The following is a 25,632-nucleotide window of genomic DNA, read 5'->3' on the forward strand; positions in this document are numbered from 1 at the left end:
CATAAAAAACTCCTGGAGGATATCAAGGGAGAGATTGACAGCAATACCATCATAGTAGGAGACTTTAATAACCCACTATCACCATTGGACAAATCCTCTAAACAAAAAATCAGCAAAGAAACATCAATCCTAAATGAGTCACTAGACCAGATGGAATTAATTGACATCTTCAGAACATTTCACCCCAAAGCCACAGAATATACATTCTTCTCAAGTGCACATGGGTCATTTTCAAAGATAGACCATATGTTGGGACATAGGCAAAGTCTCTTCAAATTCAAGAAGATAGAAATCATATCAAGCATCTTCTCAGACCACAGTGGCATAAAACTGGAAATCAACTACAATAAAAACAACCCAAAGAAATCAAACACATGGAGACTAAACAGCATGCTATTAAACTATGACTGGGTTACCAGAGAGATCAAAGAAGAAATAAAAAACATCATGGCAACAAATGACAATGAAAACACTACAATCCAAAATCTATGGGACACAGCGAAAGCAGTCTTGAGAGGGAAGTTCATAGCTCTACAAGCCTACTGCAAAAAACAAGAAACAATGGTAATAAATTACCTAACTCTACAACTCAAAGAGTTAGAAAAAGAGCAACAAGAAAAGCCCAGTGTAAGCAGAAGGAAGGAAATAATAAAGATCAGAGCGGAGATAAATGACATAGAGACCAAAGAAACAATACAAAAGATCAACAAAACCAAGAGCTGGTTCTTTGAAAGGATAAACAAGATTGGTGAACCTCTAGCCAGGCTCACCAAGAAGCAAAGAGAGAGGACCCAAATAAAATCAGAAATGAAAGAGGTGAAATAACAACAGATCCTGCCGAAATACAAAGGATTGTTAAAAAATACTACAAACAACTCTATGCCAACAAACTGGACAACCTGGAGGAAATGGACATATTCCTAGAAAAATATAACCTTACAAAACTCAATCAGGAAGATTCTAAAGAGCTCAACATGCCAGTAACTATGGAAGAAATTGAAGCAGTCATCAAAGAGCTTCCAGCAAACAAAAGCCCAGGGCCACACGGCTTCACAGGAGAGTTTTACCAAACATTCAAGGAAGAACTAAAACCTATCCTCCTCAGACTATTCCAAAAAATTCAAGAGGAAGGAACACTTCCAAGCTCCTTCTATGAAGCCAGCATCACCCTAATACCAAAACCAGATAAAGACAACACAATGAAGGAGAATTACAGGCCAATATCCCTCATGAACATAGATGCCAAAATCCTCAACAAAATTCTAGCAAATCGGATCCAGCAGTACATCAGAAAGATCATACACCATGACCAAGTAGGGTTTATCCCAGGAATGCAAGGATGGTACAATATCCGCAAATCAATAAATGTGATACATCACATAAACAAATTGAGAGATAAAAATCACATAGTCATATCAATTGATGCAGAAAAAGCATTTGACAAAATCCAACACCCTTTCTTAATAAAAACTCTCAACAAGGTGAAAATAGAAGGATCATATCTCAACATAATAAAAGCTATATATGATAAACCCACAGCTAACATCATACTCAATGGGCAAAAACTAAAACCATTTCCCCTAAGAACAGGAACAAGACAGGTTGCCCACTCTCACCACTCCTGTTTGACATAGTACTGGAAGTATTAGCCACTTCAATTAGACAAGAAGAAGAAATAAAAGGCATCCAAATTGGAAAAGAAGAAGTAAAGCTGTCCTTATTTGCAGATGACATGATATTGTACATAAAAAACCCGAAAGACTCCATCAAAAAACTAACAGACTTAATAAATGAATTCGGCAATGTAGCAGGATACAAAATCAACGCCAAGAAATCTATGGCATTTCTATACACCAACAGTGAACTTACAGAAAGAGAGACTAAAAAAGCAATCCCATTTTCCATCGCACCAAAAAAATTAAGATACTTAGGAATAAACCTAACCAAGGAGGTAAAAGACCTATATGCGGAAAACTACAGGACACTGAAAAAAGAGATAGAGGAAGATGTAAACAGATGGAAGAACATACCATGTTCATGGATTGGTAGAATCAACATCTTCAAAATGTCCATACTACCCAAAGCAATCTATAGATTCAATGCACTCCCCATTAAAATACCAACAGCATATTTCACAGACCTAGAAAGAACTCTCCAAAAATTCATCTGGAATAAAAAAAGACCCCGAATAGCCACAGCAATCCTGAGAAAGAAGAATAAAGTAGGAGGGATCTCAATACCAGATTTCAAGCTGTATTACAAAGCCACTGTCCTCAAAACAGCCTGGTACTGGCACAAGAACAGACATATAGATCAATGGAATAGAATAGAGAATCCAGATATCGACCCAAACCAATATGCGCAATTAATATTTGACAAAGGAGGCATGAGCATACAATGGAGTCAAGACAGTCTCTTCAATAAATGGTGTTGGGAAAATTGGACAGATACATGCAAAAAAATGAAACTAGATCACCAACTTACACCATACACAAAAATAAACTCAAAATGGATACAAGACTTAAATATAAGACGGGAAACCATAAAAATACTAGAGGAATCCACAGGCAGCAAAATCTCAGACATATGCCAAAAGAACTTTTTCAGTGATACTGCCCCTAGGGCAATGGAAGCCAAAGAGAAAATAAACAAATGGGACTACATCAAAATAAAAAGCTTTTGCACAGCAAAAGAAACCATCAACAAAACAACAAGAAACCCCACTGTATGGGAGAACATATTTGCAAATGGTATCACTGATAAAGGTTTAATTTCCAACATCTACAGGCAGCTTATACAACTTAATAAAAGGAAGATAAATGATCCAATAAAAAAATGGGCAACAGACCTAAATAGAATCTTTTCGAAAGAAGACAGAAGGAAGGCCAAGAGACACATGAAAACATGCTCAAAGTCACTTATTATCCGAGAGATGCAATTCAAAACGACAATGCGATACCATCTCACACCTGTCAGAATGGCTATCATCAACAAATCAACAAACGACAAGTGTTGGCGAGGATGCGGAGAAAAAGGAACCCTCGTGCACTGCTGGTGGGAATGCAGACTGGTGCAGCCACTGTGGAGAACAGCATGGAGTTTCCTCAAAAAACTGAAAATGGAACTCCCATTTGACCCAGTAATCCCACTCCTAGGAATATATCCTAAGAAACCAGAAACACCAATCAGAAAGGATATATGCACCCCTATGTTCATAGCAGCACAATTTACAATAGCTAAGATTTGGAAACAGCCTAGGTGCCCGTCAGCAGATGACTGGATCAGAAAACTATGGTACATCTACACAATGGAATACTATGCTGCCATAAAAAAGAAGGAATTACTACCATTTGTAGACACCTGGATGGAATTAGAGAACATTATGCTAAGTGAAATAAGCCAGTCAATGAAAGAAAAATACCACATGATCTCACTCATTTAGGGATAATGAAAAACATTATAAACTGATGAACCAAAAGATAGTTACAGAGGCAGTAAAGCATCAAACAGAGTGTCTAATTACAGCGGTAAGGTTAGGGAGAGGTGGGGGAAATAAGAGATCAACTGAAGGACTTGTATGCATGCATATAAGAGTAACCAACGGATACAAAACATTGGGGGGTGAGGGCAGGTATGGGAGTGGGGTGGGGGGGGCAATGGTAAGATATGTACACATATAATACCTTAATAAAAAATTTGAAAAAAAAAAAAGAAAACTATGGTACATCTACACAATGGAATACTATGCTGCCATAAAAAAGAAGGAATTACTACCATTTGTAGGCACCTGGATGGAATTAGAGAACATTATGCTAAGTGAAATAAGCCAGTCAATGAAAGAAAAATACCACATGATCTCACTCATTTGGGGATAATGAAAAACATTATAAACTGATGAACAAAAAGATAGATACAGAGGCAGTAAAGCATCAAACAGACTGTCAAATTACAGCGGTAAGGTTAGGGAGAGGTGGGGGAAATAAGAGATCAACTGAAGGACTTGTATGCATGTATATAAGAGTAACCAACAGATGCAAAACATTGGGGGGTGCGGGCATGTATGGGAGTGGAGTGGGGGGGGGCAATGGTAAGATATGTACACATATAATACCTTAATAAAAAATAAATAAAAAATAAATAAAATAAAATAAAATAAAGAAATCATCAGACTTCACTGTTTGTTTTACTTTCTAGCAAACCTCTTTGTTTAAAGAAAGGGCACATTTTGTGAGGGTCCAGGCACCAGGCCAAATATGACCAGACCCTTTTTCTACTCCTCACCCACACTGACTCCTAGTGTGGGTCCTTCCAAGGAGCTGATATTTACTTGGAGCACTGAGAATCAGCACATGGGATGTCTCTGGAGGCCTTTTCTTTGAGTAACATCAGCCCACAGAAATCTCTCTTCCCAAACCCCAACAGTTTTTATTTTCCCAAACACAATCTCCAGCCCTGTGATATGCTCTATTTGATTCATATCTACCTGGTCTCCTCAACTACTTTCTCATTCAGTTGCTCATTTCCTCACTCCCCATTCAATGTTGTCTCAGTGAATGGTTTACTGATTGCTTTCCTATGCACCAAACCCTATGTTAGCTGCTAATAGGGAACAGTGACTGTGGAACCTCCTCTTGGAAGTTCACCACCTTCACCATGGAACAGGGCATGGGGCTGATGAGTTCAGTCGCTGATGAGGCTATAGCAAGGATTCTAACCATCTCATCAACTATAGAGGGCTCTCAAGAGGATATGGACAAAAATTAGTCCACTTCCCAGGACTTTTAGACGCAAATTCCCACCTGCTGCCTGCTCTAGTAAGCTCGCTTTCCTTCATATGAAACCTTATGCTTCTCTTTCCCACAGATAGATGAGAACAGCAACATTTATTTCCCTCCTCCCCCCCCCCCTTTTTTTTCTCATACCTAACTGGTTTTCCCAGGATGGAAATTAGAGATTGTGCATGCACATCTTCCCCACTCAGAGGCAGCCCCAGAGCACTACTTGGCTTGTTACTTTCAGGAAACAGAGAGGCAAGACTTTTATCTTTGTTTCCCCAGAACCATCTTAAACTACAGTTCCTTTGATCTGGACAAGAACTCCCCCACTGATGGGGAGCAAAGTGGGTGATAAAGGGGGTTCTGAAATTTGGTGCTCCCCCTAGAGATTGAACCCTGAAAGAGTGTACCCAAAAGTTCTTTTATCTCCAAGCTAAAAAGTAAAGAGAGTTTGGTCCAAGTATCCTGAGTTCCAGGCAGAAGTTCTGTTTCTCCCAGTCCCTGAAAGGACCTCCAACACTGAGTCTCTGACGTTTAAACACACTACGGCCACTTGTACCATAGTGGTGTCCTCTACCAAAGACACTTTTCCTTCCTTGACATAATTTTTTTAAAGGTTTATACTCCCTTTCTGTGGTAAATGTCTGACAAACTGTGTTGTGTGTGTGGGCTTATACACGTGAACATAGGCATGCCCGTGTGAAAGTGTATTTACCTGTGAATTTGCACTGCATGTTGGGACATTTCTCCATAGTGTGCTTACAGTGTGAGTCCATGGGCACATTCATGTGTATGGAGACTGGAAGGCATGATTCACTCGCTTGATTTATGAATTGTAACACTTTCACCCTAGAAGTACATGGGCAACAGGAAGCATTTGAGTGTAAATTAAAATTTAGCCCAAGATTCCTTGGGCCCTTCCCATGTGTGACACACATCCTACTTCAGTGCCTTTGTATATAATGACTCTTCTGCTGGAATACTCCTCTCCCTTCTCAAATCTTTACCTACTTCATTCTTACTTTCCAAGTAGTAGCTTAGAGCACATACTCACAGCAGTCTTCTCTGTCTCCCAGAATAGATCAAACCTGTTATGCTATTTCACACTCCCCTTCTTTTTCTTCATAGTATTTATAATAGTTTGTAATTACAAATGAGCACTCTTCAAATATTCCCAATTTGAATAGTTCCTGCTACCAGGTGATAAACTCATGAGGACAGGATCATATTTCTTACTCACATTGAATTCCTAATAGTGAATGCTAAGGCCAGGATAGGTATTCAATTTCAGAGCTAGGAGCTGCACGAAAGACAAAATCCAGGGCACACATAGCCTGTGTCAATGACAGCAACTCTCTGAATCTGGTCACTAGGGACAATAACTTTGTAAACCTGGCGAGATGAAAGATGCTTAGCCGCAATCCTGCTCTATCTCTGTCCACTCAGGGATCAGCATTGAACTCAGAAAAGGAGAGCCACCCGTGGGATAGTCTTCAGCAGCAATAAAAATAAGAAACTGTGCCCACTTTCACTCTTCAGACAGACTGGTGGTAGAGGCACCAAAGAACAGAGTACATGGTGGCAGCTCCTACAGGACATAAAATTTGAGGCACCTCTGGAAGGACACCAAGAAAGCTGCCTCAGCTCTCCCTGCTCTATTCTCCATGCCTCTGAATTTTTTAGTTTCAAACATTCAGTTTCCCTTCATGCCCTCATATCCATATAGACATAGCTCTAATCATCACCTCTATTCCACATGTTCCCCTTTTCTCAGTGCCCACAAAGAATCAGACTCAGGCAGCAGCTGGAGATTGGATGTAATTGCATCTCAAGACAAGCATTTGCAGAGCTCACACTGGGGCCCCATCATTGTGCAGTGGCAGGGGTGGTTGGGTCACTCAAAGCACCCCCACCCTGTTTGTGGCCCTCTTTCTTCCTCATTGACTCTGGAATGATATTGTCTCCGCAGTAAAGGGCATAATAGTAAATTAAGTTCATAGTGCGGCTGCATTCAATAATGGGGGAGTGGGGCAGGGAATATGGGGAAAAGGGCACAGAGGAAAAGATACGGTCTGAACTTGGGCTCCTATGACTGCCTCAGCTTCTCTACCGCAGCATCCACATCACCTCCCGTAGCAATGAGGGCCTGGAGGTTGGCTTCAGGATTCAGAAAGCCCATGGCCCGCAGTTGCTCTAGCTGCACCCGGAAGTGAGTCTCAGGCTGCAGCTGCTGGGAATTGGTACTGGCTAGGGCTTGCAGTATCTGGAGGATGGGACTGGAATGGAGGCCTAGCTCCACAGAACCCTGTTCTGGGGAAACCTCAGGAGCTGGGGCTGGTGGAGGAGCCTCAGTCATAAGGGTGCCCTCTCCAGGCTCTGCCTCTCCTGCCATATTTCCCAGCCCTGCTAGGCAAGGCATGAACCAGAGTAGGAGGTGAGGTGCCTCAGTCGCTAGGACCTGCAGACCCTGCTCAATCTGAAGTAGGGCACGCATGGCACGAGGGTTTGCCATAGCTGCCTGAAGATGCAGCAGCAAGGGCAGCTGCCGGCGTATCTCATCCTGTAATTGTGGGGCCTGATTCATGCTATCTGGTCGCAGAGATCTTGGATAAGCTGATGGTGGCATCCAGGAATGATCAGGGATTCCAGAGGTAGCTACCATTGGGGATGGTGGTGAAGGACCAAATGGGGCCCTGTTGGCAGCAACCCCCAGCCCTGAGATAAGATCAGGCATGCTGGTGCTGTGACCAGTGGAGCCATTCCCTGAACGATCTTGGCTTCCGTTTTGTCTAGGACTACTGTCTGTGGGGTATCTCAAGAATGCTGGGCAAGAGGATTTGCCTTTGATTGCTACTGACTCCTTGGGGCGTGGGTGGCCTGACTCCGGTTTCTGGGATGAAGTTGGGGGAACTCGAGATGAGGTTGGGGGAACTCGGTTTCCTGGTGGCGGTGCCTCTTGACTTGGATTGAGGGTGGATGCAGTCCCCTGCAGGTATGTTCCCAGGGACAGAGGGGTCTCATGTAATTGTTGGAGGTAGTCATAGAGCCCTAAACTACCCAGAATGTTAGGAGCCCTATTTCTAATTTCAGATATGTCCTGATCCCCAGGCCACCTGCCCCGCCTGCCACCTGAGCTTCCATTTGTGGAAGCCCAGGGATTGGGAAGAGGGTCACAGTTCTCCATCCTTGAAGGTTGGCTGTTGTTAGTGGTAGCATTAGCAGTAGTGGTAGCAGCAAAGGGATTGCCACCAAACTGCTCCTGTACCGCATTAAGCATTGGGTCCATAATATCTGTGTACATAGTCCGAAGCACATTGTAGCCACCGGGGATGCTCTCCAGGTTACTGAGTGCCCGGTCCTGGCTACGCATCATCTCTTGCATCATGGCAGGGTTGCGTAGAAACTCCAGTGTCTGCCGCATGATTTCAGGATTGTTGAGAATATGCCCAATCTCAGGGTTGTGCTGGATCAGCTGCTGCATATGGGGGTTGTCATGAACCAGCTGACGCACCAGGCCTGTGTTGGACAGCAGACCCTGGATGAAAGGCTCATCAATGATCTGAGCCACAAATTCAGGCACAGATACATTCTGCCACATCAGTGAGCTTGGCTGATCGGGGAAACTACCAGAAGTCAGGCCCAGCCCACTGAGGCCTGTGAGGACACCTAAGCTAAAGGTGGATGGCCCGTCTGCTGGGAAAATGGAGCTTGGCTGAGGGAGCAATCCAGGGGCTGGACTAGGGACTGAAGCATCTGGAGAGTCAGTGCCCATGGTACGGCGCTGCATCTTGATGACCAGGTGGACAGTGAGGCCATCTCTCACTCCACACTGTGCCAGTGAGTCAGGATCCTTGAGGATTTTGCCAGCAAAGATTAAGACCAGCTGATCAGGGTGAGCCTTAAAGCGCTGAGATATCTCTTTCTTCAGCTGCTGGATGGTGCAAGTGTCTATAACTGAGAAATCCTCCTTGTCCTTGGGTGTCTTCACTGTCACTTTGATGAGGTGGGGATTCTGGACTGGTGCTGGACAGCCCTGTGGCAGGGCCTCTCCGCTTTTGGCCATGGTGGGCAGCAGAAGGCCCAGGTCTGTGGGGACACAGCTAGGGAATGGGAATGGGAGACCAAGATCATCTTTTGGAGCAGTGGGAAAATTAGGAAAGTGAGCAGAAAGAGGACCTGGGATGTCAAGGTGGGAAAACTAGAGGGTCCACATAGAAGGGTCAATGAGGTCTCTGGGGTAGGATGCTTTGGGAGGGTTATGGGTTTGAGAGATGTTGGTATCAGAGAAGGAACACCTGAAGTCATGGGAAAGAGTGCTACAATGGATGAGTAACTGGGCAAGGAAAAAGGATCCAATTTGGGGAATACATACCAATCAGCTGTGACCCCGTCCTTCCTCTTATATAGGGCTCCAAACCGCCCTCATCTTGCTGAACAGCCACCCCTGAAGCTTTCTGGGCTGGAACCCACTCTATCAGGTCACCTCTGTGACCTCACCACTGACATCACAGCCTCATAAAATGGAGTTTGAGATTTCTCCAAGGTACTCTGGATCCCTGGGAACTGTCTCTCCCAACCTTGAATTTTTCCATTTCCTTATCTCAATTACCCTTTTCATAGTGAGGGGCCTTAGTTGACCCTCCTTCTGAGTCCAAGAGTCCTAATTCCACAAGCCCTGGTATGTGGCATGTGGAGACTCACTTGGATTGAACAATGAAGAAAGACTCCTTAATCCTCTGAGTCCCCATAAAGACTGAAATTCAGCTAATCCTCAGTCAACCTTCTTCCTGGCATTTTATGTTCCAGTCTATTCTCTAAGTCAACATTAGCTACAAATTATTTATATTTTCAAAGTATTGACTTTCTGATAGGCAGAAGCTAAAATATGAGAAGGGAAAAATCATTATTACCCTACAGAAGAGCTCAAAGAATTGACTGGCTACTTATTGAGATTAGAAAAAAATAAAAAAGGAGGAACTATGATTGTTACACAGAAAATTAAATAAAAGTTCAGTTTTACCTATATCTGAGATATCTATTTTATATACAAGTGCAAATGTAGGGAGGTAATTCAATATCATGAATCTAGAGTTCATCCACATTGACAAAGTATTTAGAATCATAAATTTTGTGTATCTAGGAAAAGGGATAGAGGAAAAAAAATTGACTTGTAAGCCCTACAATATTTAGAAGTCTGAAAGATTAAGTGAATTCAACAAAGGATATTTAGAAGAAATAAAACATTAAGTCAAAAAAAAAGCAGAGAGAGATAAAGTGAAGAGATTCAAAAAGTAGAGAGTAACCAAAGGTGTCAAATGATGCTGGTGAATCAGTGAAAGGAGAACTGAGAATTGATACTGGATTTGATAAGAGAAAATTAGGACGATGATGAAACAAGTTTTGGAAAAGTGGTGGGTACAGGAAACCTGATGGACTAGGTTTAAAAGCAAATGAATTTTTTAAAAAGTGGATCCAATAAAAACATTGTAAATAAGAAAAAAATGATGGTGGCTGTAGGGAATGTGACGATAAAGGCTTTTTTCTTAAGATGAGAATATTACATCATATACATCATGTTTTTATTTTGATGGAGGCAATACAATGAGAAAAAAATGAAGCATGAGAAAGAAAATAATTTCAAGAATAAATTGTTGAGTAGATAAATGGAGAGTTTGATTTAAGAGCATGGGCAGTTTATTCAATACAACAGGATAAAGAGTAGAGTGTATGAGTACAGATGCAAATTAGTTGGTCGATTTAGTGATGGACACAGGTGTAAGTCAGTTGTGATCACTTTTGTCTTCTTGTTGAAATGAGCAAATAATAAGATAGTGTATTGATTAAGGGCATTGATTCCAAGTGTGGTTCCCCAGACCAGTAGTATCAGCATCAACTGAGGCTCCACTCTAGATCTACTGAATCAGAACCTCTTGGAAGGCAGCTCAGAAATTTATGTTTGACACACTCTCCAAGTTATACTAATGCAGATTCTGGAGTAATATTGGAGTAGAAAAATGTTGAAGTATCACTAACAGACCAATTAAGGCCTTTGGTAATACTAGAGGCCCCATGCACTTATTCGTGCAAGGGGTGGGGTCCCTAGGCCAAGATCACAGCCAATCAGGGCTGTCTCACCCAGTCCCGATTGGGGCCAGGCTGATTGGGGCCAGCTGATCAGGGCCTGCCAGATGGGGGGAAAGGTAGGAGGGGAAGGGGGAAGGGTAGGAGGGGAAGGGACCATGAGAGGGTGGCCACTGGCTGGGGGAGGGACCACGGGAGGTTGGCCAGTGGGCCGGGAATAGGAACCGACCAGGGGGAGGGACCACGGGAGGTTGGCTGGCTGCTGGACGTTGGCTGTGGGAGCACACTGACCACCAGGGGGCAGCTCCTGTGTTGAGTGTCTGCCCCCTGGTGGTCAGTGCTTATAGCAACTGGTTGACCAGTCGTTGCAGTCATTCTGTCATAACCGTCACTTAGGCTTTTATATATATATATATATTTAGATGACATTAGTCAGCACAGTTGTCTGCTTTCCTTTGCCTACACAGAGATTAGGCAGAGTTGGATAGACCATAGTGAGTTTGGTAGGTGAGTGCTATGCCAGAATGATTACAATGACAGATATGGACTAGTTTTGAAGCTACAGAATTGTGGTCAGAAAGCAAAAGATGATGCAAGAAGGACACCTATCCCATTTCTGAGTCCATAGGGAATGAAACAAGCAACCAGCACTGCTGGAGAAACAATGTCCTCGGTGGACAGCCAGAATTCCATTACAGCAAAAAAGGTAAGGGAACATTTGAAAAGTTGTAGGTATAAGGATTTTGATGTTGCTAAATTATGAGGTCTAAATGGTAGGGTGGAAAGGTTTGGAGAACTAATGATGAGTGGAATATTGAATCAGATGAGAGACAGTCAAGCATATTGGGATGAGACTTAAAAAGACAACCTGGAGAGCCTGGGCTTTTTATGTAAACAGAGTCAAGCAAGATATAAGGCATAATTGGATTAATAGGGTTGTCCTATTGGGGAGATAAAGCATCAGTTTTAGCTATAATTTCTTTCTTGAGATGTATTTTTTTGGTATGTTGTGGTGGTGGAGTAGGAATTTTTAGCAGTAGGTGTGCTAGATGCTCTTGGAGCTTTATGGGCCTGTCCTTTGCTCTTGCTGATGATGTCAAAGCTGGAGGGTGGGTGGCCTGTGGGCAGCACAGACACCTCTGTGGATCCAATTTGCAGTCCAGAATCAGAAAACTCTCACCACTTCCACCACTCCCACCATAAATTCAGACCTATCATCTTTAACCTGCTTTATCACAAAAACACCTAGCAGTGGTTTTTGTTTGTTTGTTGTTTTTTAATATTTTTATTGATTTCAAAGAGGAAGGAAAAGGGAGAAAGAGAGAAACATCAATGATGAGAATCACTGATCCATTGTGCCCTGCATGCCCCACACTGGGATTGCCGCGCACTGGGGATCCAGTCCTCAATCCAGGCACCTGGATTGAGGAATTGAACCGTGATCTCCTGGTTCATAGGTCACCATCAACCATTGAGCAATGCCAGCCGGGTGTGGTTTTCATAGTAAAATTCAAAGTCCTCACCAGACCTACAAATCTCTTCATGACTTCTCTGATGTCCTTCCCTGACCCCATTTTCTTATTCACTCCAGCTACATGATCTCCTTATTATTCTTTAAACATAAGGACACTCCTACCTGATGGTTTTTATTTTATTATACAGCCTTCTCTGCCTGGAACATACTTCTCTGAGGGAATTGCATGTTTAAGTCTAAATTTTTTTCCTGACTCCTGCTCAACTGTCACCTTCTCAGAGAGTCATGTCTTGATTATTCCCAATATAGAACTGCTTAACATGCTTCATTTCTCTTCAGAGCATATATCACCACCTACCATATCTATAAGTTGAATACTGTATCATCACAAAAGAAAATAAACTCCATAGGTAATGAATCTTTGTTTTATCATGGCTGTTTCTTCAATGCCTAAAACAATAGTTGACTTATTCAGTTATGGCAAGAGCTTATTAAATAACTTAATAATTGAGTAGTTGAACTACAATTGTTTCCATACCAGTTGGCTGAGATACTCTTGGTGAGACAGGAAAAGAAGGGTCGGACTGGCGTGGCTCAGGGTTGAGTGTTGACCTATGAACCAGGAGGTCACAGTTCCATCCTCAGTCAGGGCACATGCCCAGGTTGTGGGCTTGATCCCCAGTGCGGGGTATGCAGGAGATAGCCAATCAATGATTCTCTCTCATCATTGATGTTTCTATCTCTCCTTCTCCCTTCCTCTCTGAGATCAATAAAAATATATTAAAAATAAAAAAAGAAGGTGATGGAACCTTGGCTAACCATAGAAAATGCAAGCCGCAAACATTAGATATACTGAAGATAATGTTGAAAAATGTCGTGTCACAGGGGAGCCTGGGCTTTTTTAGGCGGAAAGTGAGTGAGGCTGGCAGCAGCTGTATCTCTCTGTGCTAAAAAGAGAATAAAAACAGTTCAGCAAAGCCCTATGATTGTAAAAATGGCAATTAGTAAGAGACTTCTAGGAAGATAAATACTCAATAAAACCTGGCTGAAATGTAGACTTTTCCTATGCCTGTCCACCAGGCCTTTCTTTTTCCACTTTAAAATTTAAACAATTTGGATTTGAGAAACTAAGGAAGTCTTTATGACTAAATATCTGAGTCTATATGTAGTATCTCCCCCTTTTGTATGTTTTGCCTTTCTTATCTGTGAATCTATGTGTCTCCAGGAATTTTTGTGTATCTGTATATGCACATGCCTGTGCATATCTGTGTATTGAATTTGTGCCTATATATGTGAATCTTCAGCTATGTGAACCTGTGAATTTGTCTGAGGCTACATATTCATGTTCTTGGGTATGTGAGCATGGTGTGATATCTGTGCATGTGGTTTTATGTGTGCAACTATTATTGTCTATATTAATATAGATGTGATATGTGTTCATGTAAGTAGGTAAGTGAGACTAAGATATAACACACAGATAGATACCTTTTTTCTGTTTGTTGTTGTTGTAATCCTCACCAGAGGATACTTTAGAGAGAGAAGAAGGGAGGGAGGGAGGGAGGGATGAAGGGAGAGAGAGAGGGAGAGAGAGAGAGAGAGAGAGAGAGAGAGAGAGAGAGAGAGAGAGAGAGAGAGAGAAATATTGATTGGTTGCCTTCCTCACACTTCCTGATTGGGGCCTGGGATCAAACCTTCATCCCAGGTACTTCTCTTGACTGGGAATCTAACCACTGAGAAACATTGACCAGGGCCAGATAGATGCCTTTTTTGTGAAGGAAACAAAGCCAACCTCAGATGGGGGCAAACAGGTATAGACATTTCATTGACAGACATTCCAACCATGGCTAATGGTAAATAATTTGGTAGAGGAAGTATTGGTTGCTTTCTCCTACTCCAGGACTTCTCCAACTAACTGATGAGGTAATTAAATGGATCAGCAGGCAGGTAACAAGGAAATAGGCAGGCATGGTGGGATCTCTTGAGCTTGAAAATAGCAGCACTGGTGTTCCCTTCAGTGGCAATTAGCATCTCAGTGTCCCCTTCTCAAATTCCATGACCTGAAGATATTCCAGTTGCTTGCTGAAACAAATCTCAGGGGCTTGTAGAAGGTGGGCAGGATCTTCAGCTAGAGACTGTAGCTTCTGCATGCCTGCTCCAGATTCGTGGCAGCACTCAGGCCCTTTAGGATCAGCCACATCTGGCATATCCTAGGCCCAGGGTACTGTATCAGGGTAGTTGCAGCTGGGGGCAAAAAGATAGCCAAAGCCTCAGTGGTAAAGTGCAATCCAGGGCAGAAGAACAGGAGCCTGGGTGACCATCAGCTGTAGACCATGCTCAATCTGCAATATTGCTTGTGATGCCTTAGGGTTGGCTAGGGCTATAAGCATGTCAGAAAGATGCATCTGCTGCAGGAAGGTGAGCAGCTGCTGCCTCCACTATTCATTCAGTTAGGACATATTCGTGAACATCATCTGGACTGCCAGGTAGGGGTTGTTCAAAAGCAATCGCGTCATGCTTTTTATGATCTGGGAGGAACTTGTCTGCTCTTCCAACAGCTGGAGATCATACTCTAACCTTTGGTCAGAGCTATTTAGAGAGATGGTGGTATCTTTACCTTCTGCCTGAGGTTGCTGAGTGAGCTCTATGTGAGGTAAGGCTGTAACCCAAGCTGGCTGATGAATGTCCCAGATATGACTCTGGCCCTTGGTGAAGTTAGTGGAAGTATTGGCCCTAGAAGTATGATTCACTTTGTTAGGGATATCATTGGCTGAGGTAAGCCACAAGAACTAGTATAGAAGTCTTGAGTTATAAGGAATTATGGAATCTGGTCCTGCCTTTCATGGGATGATGGTTGAGATGGGGGTAAGGATTGGACTTGTTCTTGCACTGTGCCTCCAGGAGAGCTGTGAAAGAGTTGCCTCCAAAGGGATCTTGTGAGCTATTGAGTATTTGGTCATTGAAATTAGCATAGGTCTGACCCAGTGTATTGTCCCCACCTGTAATTGGACCTAGTTGTGACTGCGGGTTCAGTAGATGCTCAATATTCTGTGCAGGTTGCTGGATCTGCATGATCTCTTGAATCAATGCAAGATTCCTGGCCAGCATCTGCCATAGGCTCTCAGAATTGTCATGGATGTGTGAGACTTCTGGGTTCTGCTGCACCAATTGCTGCATTTCTGGAATGAACTGTCTCATGAGGTCCATGCTGAACAGATGTCACTGGATGCTAGGATTCTCCAGTAGCTGTGCTATGTACTTGGGATCACCCACTTCTGGGTCTTGGGTATGCATCTGGGGTACATCAGGCTCCACAAAGAGGGCTGCTTCCACTGGAATGTGATTCATACCAGCAGGCATGTATACCCCACTGCTTTTTTCTTTGGGGTTTCTGTCCCTGTGGCAGCGCTCATTAGTCAGCAGGTTCTGGGAAGAATGAACCAGAGATCTGGAACTCTGTTTAGACTTGATGACCAAGTGGATGTTGTGGCTATCTAGGATGTCCCTCTGGCTCATTGTGTCATGGTCTTTGAGAAGACGGCCCATGAAGACTAGTTGATCCATTTGGCATTTAAAATGAGCTGATAGCGTCTCCGTGAACTGCCTCACTGAGGTGTCATTAGCTATCAAAAAGTCTTCTTGCTTGGCCGGAACCGGTTTGGCTCAGTGGATAGAGCGTCGTCCTGCGGACTGAAGGGTCCCGGGTTCGATTCCGGTCAAGGGCATGTACCTTGGTTGCGGGCACATCCCCAGTGGGAGGTGTGCAGGAGGCAGCTGATCGATGTTTCTCTCTCATCGATGTTTCTGGCTTTCTATCCCTCTCCTTTCCTCTCTGTAAAATATCAATAAAATATATTTTAAAAAAAAAAAAAGTCTTCTTGCTTGCTTGGTGTCTTCAATGTCACTTGAATGATACTCAAAAAGATGTTCTTGTTGGCAGGCAGACCTGAAGGATACCCAGTCTGGGCCATCCTGGATGTTTGAGAGATGAGATGTGGTATGGACCTTAGTGGGAAGGTAGATGGAGAGCAGGTGGAAGCAGGGGCAGGATGGGTGAGGGAAGATCCCTGGCCTCTGTCTCAGGTGTTATGTCCTCAGGTCACAGGCTAGTTTCCTTATTACCACAAAAGGGATGAGTGATCAGGGTGGAGCCACCTATTTTGCAATGTTCTATCCCCACCCCAGTTCTCCATATGTGTCCCAGCTGAGGTCTGTTATGGCTACTGATTCATACTTGGTGCAAGGTAAGCTAAGTAGAGATGATCCCTCCCAGGGTTGCCCCTCCCTTCCCTCATCCACCAAGAGCATAACTTCTTTAGAAAAGAGGTATTGTGATGTTAACCCTGGCCTCATAGTCTCTGCCAGTACTAACTGGGAAAGGAGGGCATATTTAGGGATAATGACATAAAATAAGAAAATTATCAAAAATATTAGGAACAAAGTTCTCATGGTGGAATTAATAAAAAAGTAAATAAGAGAGCAGATTGGTTATGTGTGATATGTAGTGCTATGTGTGAGTATTGTAGGAATACTAGGCTTATATTATGAAAAGTTGGGTCTGTTGAAGCCATAGATAAAACTACATACCTGTGGGTAGGAATGGAATCTCTCCTATAAGAAGAAGCTTATTTAAAAAAAGAAGAAGAAGTTTATTGACTTTGTTAACAATGTGGAAAGAGTTGGAGCTTAGAAGAGAAAATGGGCAAGAATGAAGTCCTTAACTTCTTCACAAAAGGGGTAAAAAAGGATCTCAGGTTTTTCTCTGTGTATAAATTTTGGGAGTCTAGACTTAATTGAAAATATTTCCAGAAGATTTGGGGGCATGGGTTGGGTGGAGATTTTCTCTATCTTAGAAGCAGGAGCAGGGCCAGCCAGGGAGGCTCCCACTAGGGGCATTCCAAACTAAAGTTTAATGATCTGCTCCTTGCAAAGTATTTTTAATTCACTTATTAATTGGTCTTTTCTACATGTTATTATAGCAGAATTTTTAGAATGATTTGTTTCAGTGTTCTTAAATCTCTATCTTTGTGTTGAAGCATTAAGGGAAAAGATGTCTATAAACCAAGAAGTGAGAGTGAAAATGGTTAACAGTGAAATTCCTAACGAGACAGCTTTAGGCAACTAAAAAGCCAGATTCTCAGTTTCATGCAAGGAACTGAGGATGGTGATTAATTTTTATTCAGGTAGCATATGAATTTTCTATTAGAGGATAGGTTAAAATGCATATGTATGTCTGTGTTAATGTTTGGTGTGGATGGAAATATTGTATATGTAAACATGATAATGCATATGTCTGATTGGATAAATATTTGTGCATGTATATATATGAAGTATAAACATGAGGCAGTATGTGTGAACTATTCTATTGTCTGTGTAACTGTGAATACTTCAGGATCTGAAACATTGAACATTTCATTCACTTGCCTAGTGGATAGATGCATCAAGCAGAGAGGCTGGGCCCATATGTTCTCAGTATGTTAAAGATAAGCAAAGAAACTATAGTCAGTTGTCTAGGGTGCTGGGATTGAGGCGACTCAATATCCACACTAAAGGATATTCTTTATTGAGAGTGTCTTTACCTTCACCCCAATCCACCCACAGCCCCTTCTCATCACTGGCAAAATATAAGTTTTTCCAGGGACATCAGCATAGGAGAAGTAGGTGTTGTAGGTGGTCCCAGGCAACGGGTGTCGCAGGCCTGCCTCATACTCAGCTATCATGCACTTCTTAGAGCAGGACTCAGACCTAAGCCCCTCCCCAAATTACACTCAAAAGTAAGACTTATTCAGGAGAGTGAAATATTGATTATCACATCAAGACACCGCCCCCTTTTTCCCAGGTACCCCACAGGGTGGGGATAAGAAAGGGAACTTATACACCCCACCCTAATGACAAGTTCCCCTGATCTTCTACAGGGGAACAAGAGGCTCTCAACCTGAAATAAATCTAAATGTAGTTCAACAGTCCTACAATTGTAGGAGCTGGATTCACAGTTTTCAAAACACAGAATATGAGGTGTGTGTTTTTTAAGTCCAGCTCCTGCAATTCTAGGATTCTGGTAAAGGGTTGGGGGTAACATTTTCCAGCCCATATTTTGTTTACCAATAAAATCCACCTAGACCATTATTAAAGAGAACTTTAATGTGCTGATTGAGATATAAAATATAAAGGACTAACTAGATATAATCAATGCCACCAATCATTAAGGCTAATGGCCATTTTGGGGAATGGTCCACCTGGAGGGTCAGGAGAAGGACACACTTCTACCAATGCTCTTCCCATTGGGTCTTAGGACTTACTGGGTTTGACAGCTTTCGCGGAAGCTCAAGCCTCATAGGGCCTTTTGGCTGGTGGTGTTGGTAGCCTATGCTTCAGTGGCAGGAAGCTGAGGTCATAATTGACCAGGTAGCCATCATTGTAGACATACAACTTGTGATCTAAGGAGCAATAATTGATGCCCTGCAGCGTTTCCAGCATCTTATCCAGCAGGATGCTGAGATGGTGCTCCTTCCCAGTGGTAGTATCAAAAGCATAGAAGATCTCCTCTTGGCGGGTGCTCAGAGAGCGTAAGGCATAGAGCACCCCACAGGCCATGAAGGCCCCTGATAGGGCTGGCTTGTATTGGCTGGTGCGCCAGGTTTCTTCCACATCTAGGGTGCTGGGATTGAGGCGACTCACAACCAGGTTGCCCTTACTCTCTTCTGTAGCATAGAGCACCCACAGCCCCTTCTCATCACTGGCAAAATCTAAGTCCTTCCAGGGCACACCAGCATAGGAGAAGCGGTTGTTGTAGGTGGCGCCAGGCAACGGGCGCCGCAGAACCAGGCTGTTGGAAGAAAGGTCCACCTTGGCTATTTCACCTGTGCCGTAGTAGTTAAAGTACATGAAGTTCTTGTACACAGTATTGCCACTGCCATCACCAAAGCCCATCTTCCGCTGCTCATAGTTCTTCAGCAGTACCAGGTCATCATAAGACTTGTGCAGTCGGTAGTAGTCAAAGTACCTAGGCCAACCACCACACCAGAATCATCAGGTGACAGAAAGAAGCAAGGTAACAAATTGCTATTAAAAATGGGCAGGCTGGCATTCTAATTAATAGTGGGGGACTTTGGACTCAAACAGAATTGATTTTTAATATTTCCCTTTTTACTTACAATATGCTATGAGAATGAATAACTGAAAAAAAACATAACAGTAATAATAACATCAACAGCAACAATGCCCAATAGGCACTGTACATGCATTATCTCATTTAATTATAACAAAGTTACTTTTGAATAGGTTTTATCCCCACAGGCTAGGCGACTAGGTCTCAGGAAGTAATTGGTTCAGGTTAATCAACTCATAAATAAAATTTGTTTAAAAAAATTACCTCATTGTCAGGAGTAAGATGGTGCAAATAATATAATTACTAGAGTATTCATCTCAAAGTAAGCAATCAACAAGTGATAGCTATTACTTTTTCTTCTTTATGGATAATCTCCTTTGCTTATACTTCATTGCCTCCCACCTGCTCTTGAGACACAGGTGTTCTGTAATAGGACAGAGTTCTGAAGCTGGATTCAGGAAGATTTATGCCCAGAAGGTCACATTGGGAAAGTCCTTTACATTATTCCCAACTTATCAGTATTGCCATCTCTTAAGATTGGGCAGTAAGTCCTGACTTACAGAGATTTTGAGACAATTTAACAAGCAAAAGCATATTCTGTCTACTAGAAAATATTTGTAGAAATAGGGAGCATCATTATCAGCAAAAAGCTTATCTTTCTAAGATAAGCTTCAACTGGGGTTTCTCAACCACTGGTTCAGCCCACGTTCACCCCTCCCTCCTATAACTGCCTTCTTAGGTGAGCCTATATCACATTTCTATATGTACTGATTTGAAAGACCTTGTCTATGAGTTGTGTCTGTCTTCCTTGCCAGGCTGCCAGTTTATTGAAGGGCTCATTCATCTACTCATTGATTCATTTAGCCATTCTTTCACAAATATTTATCTGCATCTACTATGTTGCCCACACTTTTCTATGTAATCTCATATGATAGTCTCATATATTTAATTACTCTCACTTTATAGCTGGCTGAGAGGTTCTGAGATGTTAATTCACAAAGTCACTTATCCCTAGCTGTTTTGGCTCAGTAGATAGAACATCAGCCTATAGACTAAAGGGTCCTAGGTTCCATTCCAGTCAAGGGCACATGCCTGGGTTGCAGGTTTGATCCCCAGTAGGGGGCATGCAGGAAATAGCAAATCAATGATTCTCTCTCATCATTGATGTTTCTCCCGCTCAGTTCCTCTCTGAAGTCAATAAAAAATATATTTAAAAACAAAACGAAGTCACATATCCTAAGTGGTAGTACTGAGATTCAAACTTGGATATATTTGACTCCACATGTCAAGTTTGGTCAAGTTTATCCTCTGAACTTTTTCTGAGCAAGTTAGGATTCTGAGGCCCAAATATAGAAGAGTTTGTTGTAGAAATATGATTAAGCTAGGAATAGAACCAGCTCTGGATTACCATGGGATTCGAAATTTCAGACAGTGAATTTGTGAAGGAAATTTAGGGCAGTCTGGTCCATCCTTAACCCATGAGAGGAGCACTAGGAGGTAACCTGTCAAGCCTAGACTACATTTGCCCAGGGGCATGTCTGAAATAGAAGAATCTGGGATGATGCCACAAAGAGACCTGGTAGAGTAGGGTAGAGAACATTTGGAATGAACCTGGTAGCAGAAGAGAAATCATCTTGGACTCACCTGCCATCTGTACGCAGAGGAGCCACCCAGTAGAGGGAAGAGGATGAGTTGGGTGCTGAGTCTCGGCCCCAGACTCCTGCCTTGTAAGAGAAGCCTCTCCAATTGAGCTGCACCACAATGGGTCTGCTGACTTTCTGGAGCCCTCCATGGGCACAAGAACCTAGAAAAGAAAGCAGGCAAGGTAATGAGATAAGTATGAGGCACATGACCCAGAGAGAGCAGAGTATGAAAGTGTAGTAACCATGTGCGCATTTGAGTGTATGTCCATGTATAAGCAGATGTGATTGTGCATGCATGGAGACCAGTGTGTATGTCTGATTATAGGTGTATTTACACATCTATGTATCTGGCTATGCCCTTGTGTGAGAGTGTAGCAATCTTGGTCTACATCCCTTAGTGATGCACCAATCACAGAAATAAAAGACTTATTTTATATCAAGATCTTTACTGCCCAGCCCTCAGTACACCATAGTCAGCCCTACATGCCTAACCCTGTCATTGGGGAGATAAGATCTTTGGAAATTCAGCCTGGGGCCTCACCTGGGGGCAGGGTTTGGTCAGGGTTTCTGGAAACCTCTTCTTGCTCCTTCTCCCTCTCACATTCACTTATACGGCTCTGAAGGACATCCACTTCCTGGTGGAGAGCTCGGAAGCTGCGCTGGTCAGAGTCAGCCAGAAGCTTGAGTGTGAGGCTGGCATTAGCCACCTGAGGAAATGAGATGCCAGGGATGTGGGTCACTGCGTGTTATTAAGCTGCCACATTTCTCAGCTCATGGTCTTCTTCCCCAGAAAGAAGTGATTTGGGAAACTGTTAAATTTGCAGTTAGATGATATAGGAGGCTAGATAGGAGAAAGAGATTCTTAAATCTATCCACATACCTGGCTCTGAAGCTGGTAGAGGATGTCCCCAGCTCTAACTCTTCCCTTAGCTTTAAGCTGGGCCACCAACTCCTGTGCTCCTTCCAGCTCCAGGCGCAGCAGGTTGAAGGCTGGGGACTCATAGGAGACAGCAGGGGCAATAGGATTTCTGGACTTCAGGGCACCATTCACTTCTAGGATCTGGTTGTCATTGTCTTCGATGGTGCGTGCATACTCATTGACCTGGGTATGGGGGGGGCGGGGGCGGGGTTGAACAGGTAGTTCCCAAACCTCAACAGCTATGGCTCTTTCCATCTATTTACATGCCTGCCCAGTGCCTCACAACCTATAAAATTCTCTCATATCCCTCACCTTATTTGCTTCTATTTATAACCCTTGAGGTGAGCATTACCATTATCCCTATTTCACAGCTGAGAATGATAGCATCATTTCACTGCAAAAAAAATAATAATAATAAGTCTTTCCCCTACACCACACAGATTCTCTCTTTCCTTTTCTGTTTAGAGCCACACACTCTCAGGAATGCTTTAGTGCGTGAATAAATGACCTGACTTCTAGATTCCAGTCTGGCCCAATCCATCAACCTTACCCAGGAGCTCCACTAATGACCATTCAAAAAAACACTGCCCACACATGGAGAGATGTAAGGATGCGACATTTCTGTTTACTCATCCTTACTTACAGCATCACTTCCAAGCTCACTAACATGGCCCACACATCTCCCCACCAATTGCCCCTATTTTAACTCTCCTGCCTCCTTTGCACTAGTCATCCCACTTCCAAGCCTTTTTCTGTTCTCTATCCTCTTCCCATCTCCCAGTGAATCCATACTCACTAATTCACCCATTGATATAGGAAGCACTCCCTATATAAGCCTCTCTGTTACTACTCCTGGGGATCCCCCAAAAGTGCCCAATTTTCCCTTTAAACTAAGGATTCGCTTCAAAGATGATGCTGTGCTTCCTTCAGCTCCTTCTTTACCACCAGAGCTCATCCTCATTCTAGGTTCTGGAGAGGCTGCACCTGTGCTACCTCGTGTTCCAGCTCCAGCCCCAGCACTCACCCTGGACAGCTCCTGCTCATACTTGCTCAGGAGCTCTTGGGCTGCATGCTGTAGCTGTTCCAACTGTTTCAAGGGGATGACATTGTTGGGCAGGTAAACCACACAATAGCAGAGGCCATCTTTATCTATGGAGCCTGGCACACGTCTTACCAGCTGCAAAATGATGGTTACAGGTACATTAAGCATATATGTTGGAGCATAATCTGCTTTTAGGCAACATGAGGCAGGAGAAGAGGCTGACCCTGCTCTGGTGTGCCTAAGAAGAAGTTGTTCTTGACCCTGCACAAGAGGTTGTTCTTAATTGTCTGGGCATTCTTCTGCCATGAGTTTGAGTGATTCTTTCCTAGACTTCTCATAACGAAAACCACAGTCTTCTCCAGCTCCTATTGCTAGGGCCACCATCACCCTACCTCATATACTGGCTTGATCTGCAATTCCCATAACTGGAAGCTGACCTTTCCTGGATGTTCTGTGGGACAGAGGAAAGCAACTCTGAAGAGACTTGTCAGGAGACCAGTTTAGGGGCTGCAGTTCTGGGCAGTACCCCCATTATAGAGATTTAGTAGATCCCCACAATTTTACTTTGTCTTAAAGAAGCAGGTACAGAGAATTCCAAGCTGTCAAAGAAAAAAATATTAGCAGCACCATGGGGCACCAGAGACTAGATTGATAATCACCATTCACAAGAACATGACCAGGTAGAACTTGTTATCTACACTTTATAATTTAAAACCCAGATGTTCTGAGAATTTTTAAAAATATTATGCTGAGTCACATAATTAACAAGTGATCAGGCTGCAAGTTGCCCAAAGGTCTCATGCTTATTTTACATCCTGTGCTTATATACTAAGGGAGCTGCAGAGCTCCCAGCTGGGTTGAGGTGGGTGTGCAATGCAGGCTGAAAGGATGAGGGTGGCAGGCATTTGCTTTGCCTCAGCTAAACAGAGTGAGGAGGAAAGGTTCTAGAAATAAAAGAGACATAATTTTGGTATCTTTGCCCTTTTACCTATTATCTTACTTATAAACCCACTAATTCTAGAGCCAGACTGTCTGAATCTACTACTGGCTCTGGGATATTGGGTGAATTACTTTACTCTCTGTGTTCTAGTGCCCTTGTATGAAATTAGAATACTTATGTTTTACTTTATATCCTAAGAAACATAAAACACCAATCAGAAAGAATATATGCACCCCTATGTTCACAGCAGTTCAATTTACAATAGCTAAGATCTGGTACAGCCCAAGTACAGTACATAAAAAAGCTGTGGCACATTTATATCATAGAATACTATGCAGCTGTAAAAAAGAAAGATCTCTTACCCTTTGAGACAACATGGAGGGACCTGGATAATATTATTCTATGTGGAATAAGCCAGTCAGAGAAAGACAAATACCATATGATTTCACTCATATGTGGAATCTAATTAACAAAATGATCTGACGAACAAAAAATATCCAAGACATAGAGGCATGGAACAGACTGATGAATTTTAGAGGGAAGGCCTGAGGGGAGGGGGAAGAATTAAACAAATAACTTATATGCATATATGTATAATCTATGGACATAGACAATAGTGTGGTGAAGACCTAGTTGGGGTGGGATCAGGTGTGGGGTGGAGAGGGTCAATGGGGGGAAATGGAAGAAATCTGTAATGTTTTCAATAATAAAGATGATTTTTTTAAACAACTGTAAATGTATGTAGAGATTAATTTGTAAAGACTCTTACTAGCCAATGGTTATTATAATTAGTTATTATAGACTCTAAGGGTGGCAGGTATCTTATTAAGACTCATATTAGCCTATTATTGTTATGATCCACTCCCATTTTGAAGATTCCTTCCAAAGTTGTTGATTAGGCCTATGGTACCAGCTGAGGTTTCTTTACAGAGTCTTCAAGAATTAAGATATGTCCCCGGTCTTTCTCTGAATAGTCCACACATAGCATCTGTGGCCCTGGTAGTTAATCTGGCATTGTCTTCTTCCTGCCGCAACTCCAACCTAATAGAACCTAATAGTGTGGCTTTGGGGGATAATGGAGCACTAGTCACATTCTTAAAACAGCCCAGGCTGACCTTCCTTAGCTCTAGCATCCTTAGCACAGGTAAAGGGTGGCAGACTTCTGCATAAAATAAAGATTCATGAAGAACAGTCAACAGCCCAGAATTCTTTCCACTCACTTTCACCCTTGTTTTCCCCTCTCACCCTATGCTCGCCCAAGCCCAGGAATCCAGAGCAGGCAGGGTACTCCATCCTTCTTCCATCCATCCCTGTCCACCTTCATTGTCTCCCAGAACCTGGGGTTCTTGAAAAGAATCTAAGCAATGAGGGAGGCCAGTCAAAAACACAGAATCATCTCCTTCCCTCCTTGTGATCCCTCCACCACCTGTACCTGAGGCTGTCCTTGGATAACCAGGGGCAGCATCAGTAGAGTAGTCAGAAGAGTTGGGGCCGGTTGCATCTTGTATCAGCTGCAGGATTGATTAAGACCTCTGAGTTTCCCCAGGCTTTTATCTCTGGTCCAAGTGAATAGTCTCATTAGGAGGAGGCACAGATTTCGACATCTAAACAAACTGAGGTTGGGAGAGGGTGTGGAGAAGGTATGTGAGTAAG

General features: G+C 43.0%; 3 protein-coding genes across 3 annotated transcripts; all 3 read right to left on the reverse strand.

Annotated features, from left to right (window-relative positions):
* Positions 1–6,861: 6,861 nt before the first annotated feature.
* On the reverse strand, positions 6,862–8,907 carry UBQLN3 (ubiquilin 3; the record flags this gene model as incomplete). The annotated part of the gene is made up of 1 exon (XM_080640244.1): positions 6,862–8,907. Exon 1 carries the CDS (start codon positions 8,836–8,838, stop codon positions 6,862–6,864), a length of 1,977 nt encoding a protein of 658 aa, XP_080496370.1. The 5' UTR covers positions 8,839–8,907.
* A 5,331-nt stretch (positions 8,908–14,238) lies between these two features.
* On the reverse strand, positions 14,239–18,609 carry UBQLNL (ubiquilin like; the record flags this gene model as incomplete). The annotated part of the gene is given in 11 exon segments (XM_080640642.1): positions 14,239–14,357; positions 14,360–14,537; positions 14,541–14,597; positions 14,601–14,765; positions 14,769–14,777; positions 14,781–15,060; positions 15,165–15,216; positions 15,219–15,546; positions 15,550–15,969; positions 16,233–16,332; positions 18,524–18,609. Coding segments are annotated over 11 exon segments (1,794 nt in total).
* Positions 18,610–18,651: 42 nt separating this feature from the next.
* On the reverse strand, positions 18,652–25,287 carry LOC308233670 (olfactomedin-4-like; the record flags this gene model as incomplete). Its single annotated transcript, XM_080640643.1, has 6 exons — positions 18,652–19,330; positions 21,080–21,239; positions 21,620–21,785; positions 21,959–22,180; positions 23,022–23,174; positions 25,225–25,287. 6 exons carry the CDS (start codon positions 25,285–25,287, stop codon positions 18,652–18,654), a joined length of 1,443 nt encoding a protein of 480 aa, XP_080496769.1.
* Between the last annotated feature and the right edge of the window lie 345 nt (positions 25,288–25,632).

This window comes from Plecotus auritus (assembly GCF_963455305.1).
Source record: "Plecotus auritus genome assembly, chromosome: 9".
NCBI lineage: Eukaryota > Metazoa > Chordata > Mammalia > Chiroptera > Vespertilionidae > Plecotus > Plecotus auritus.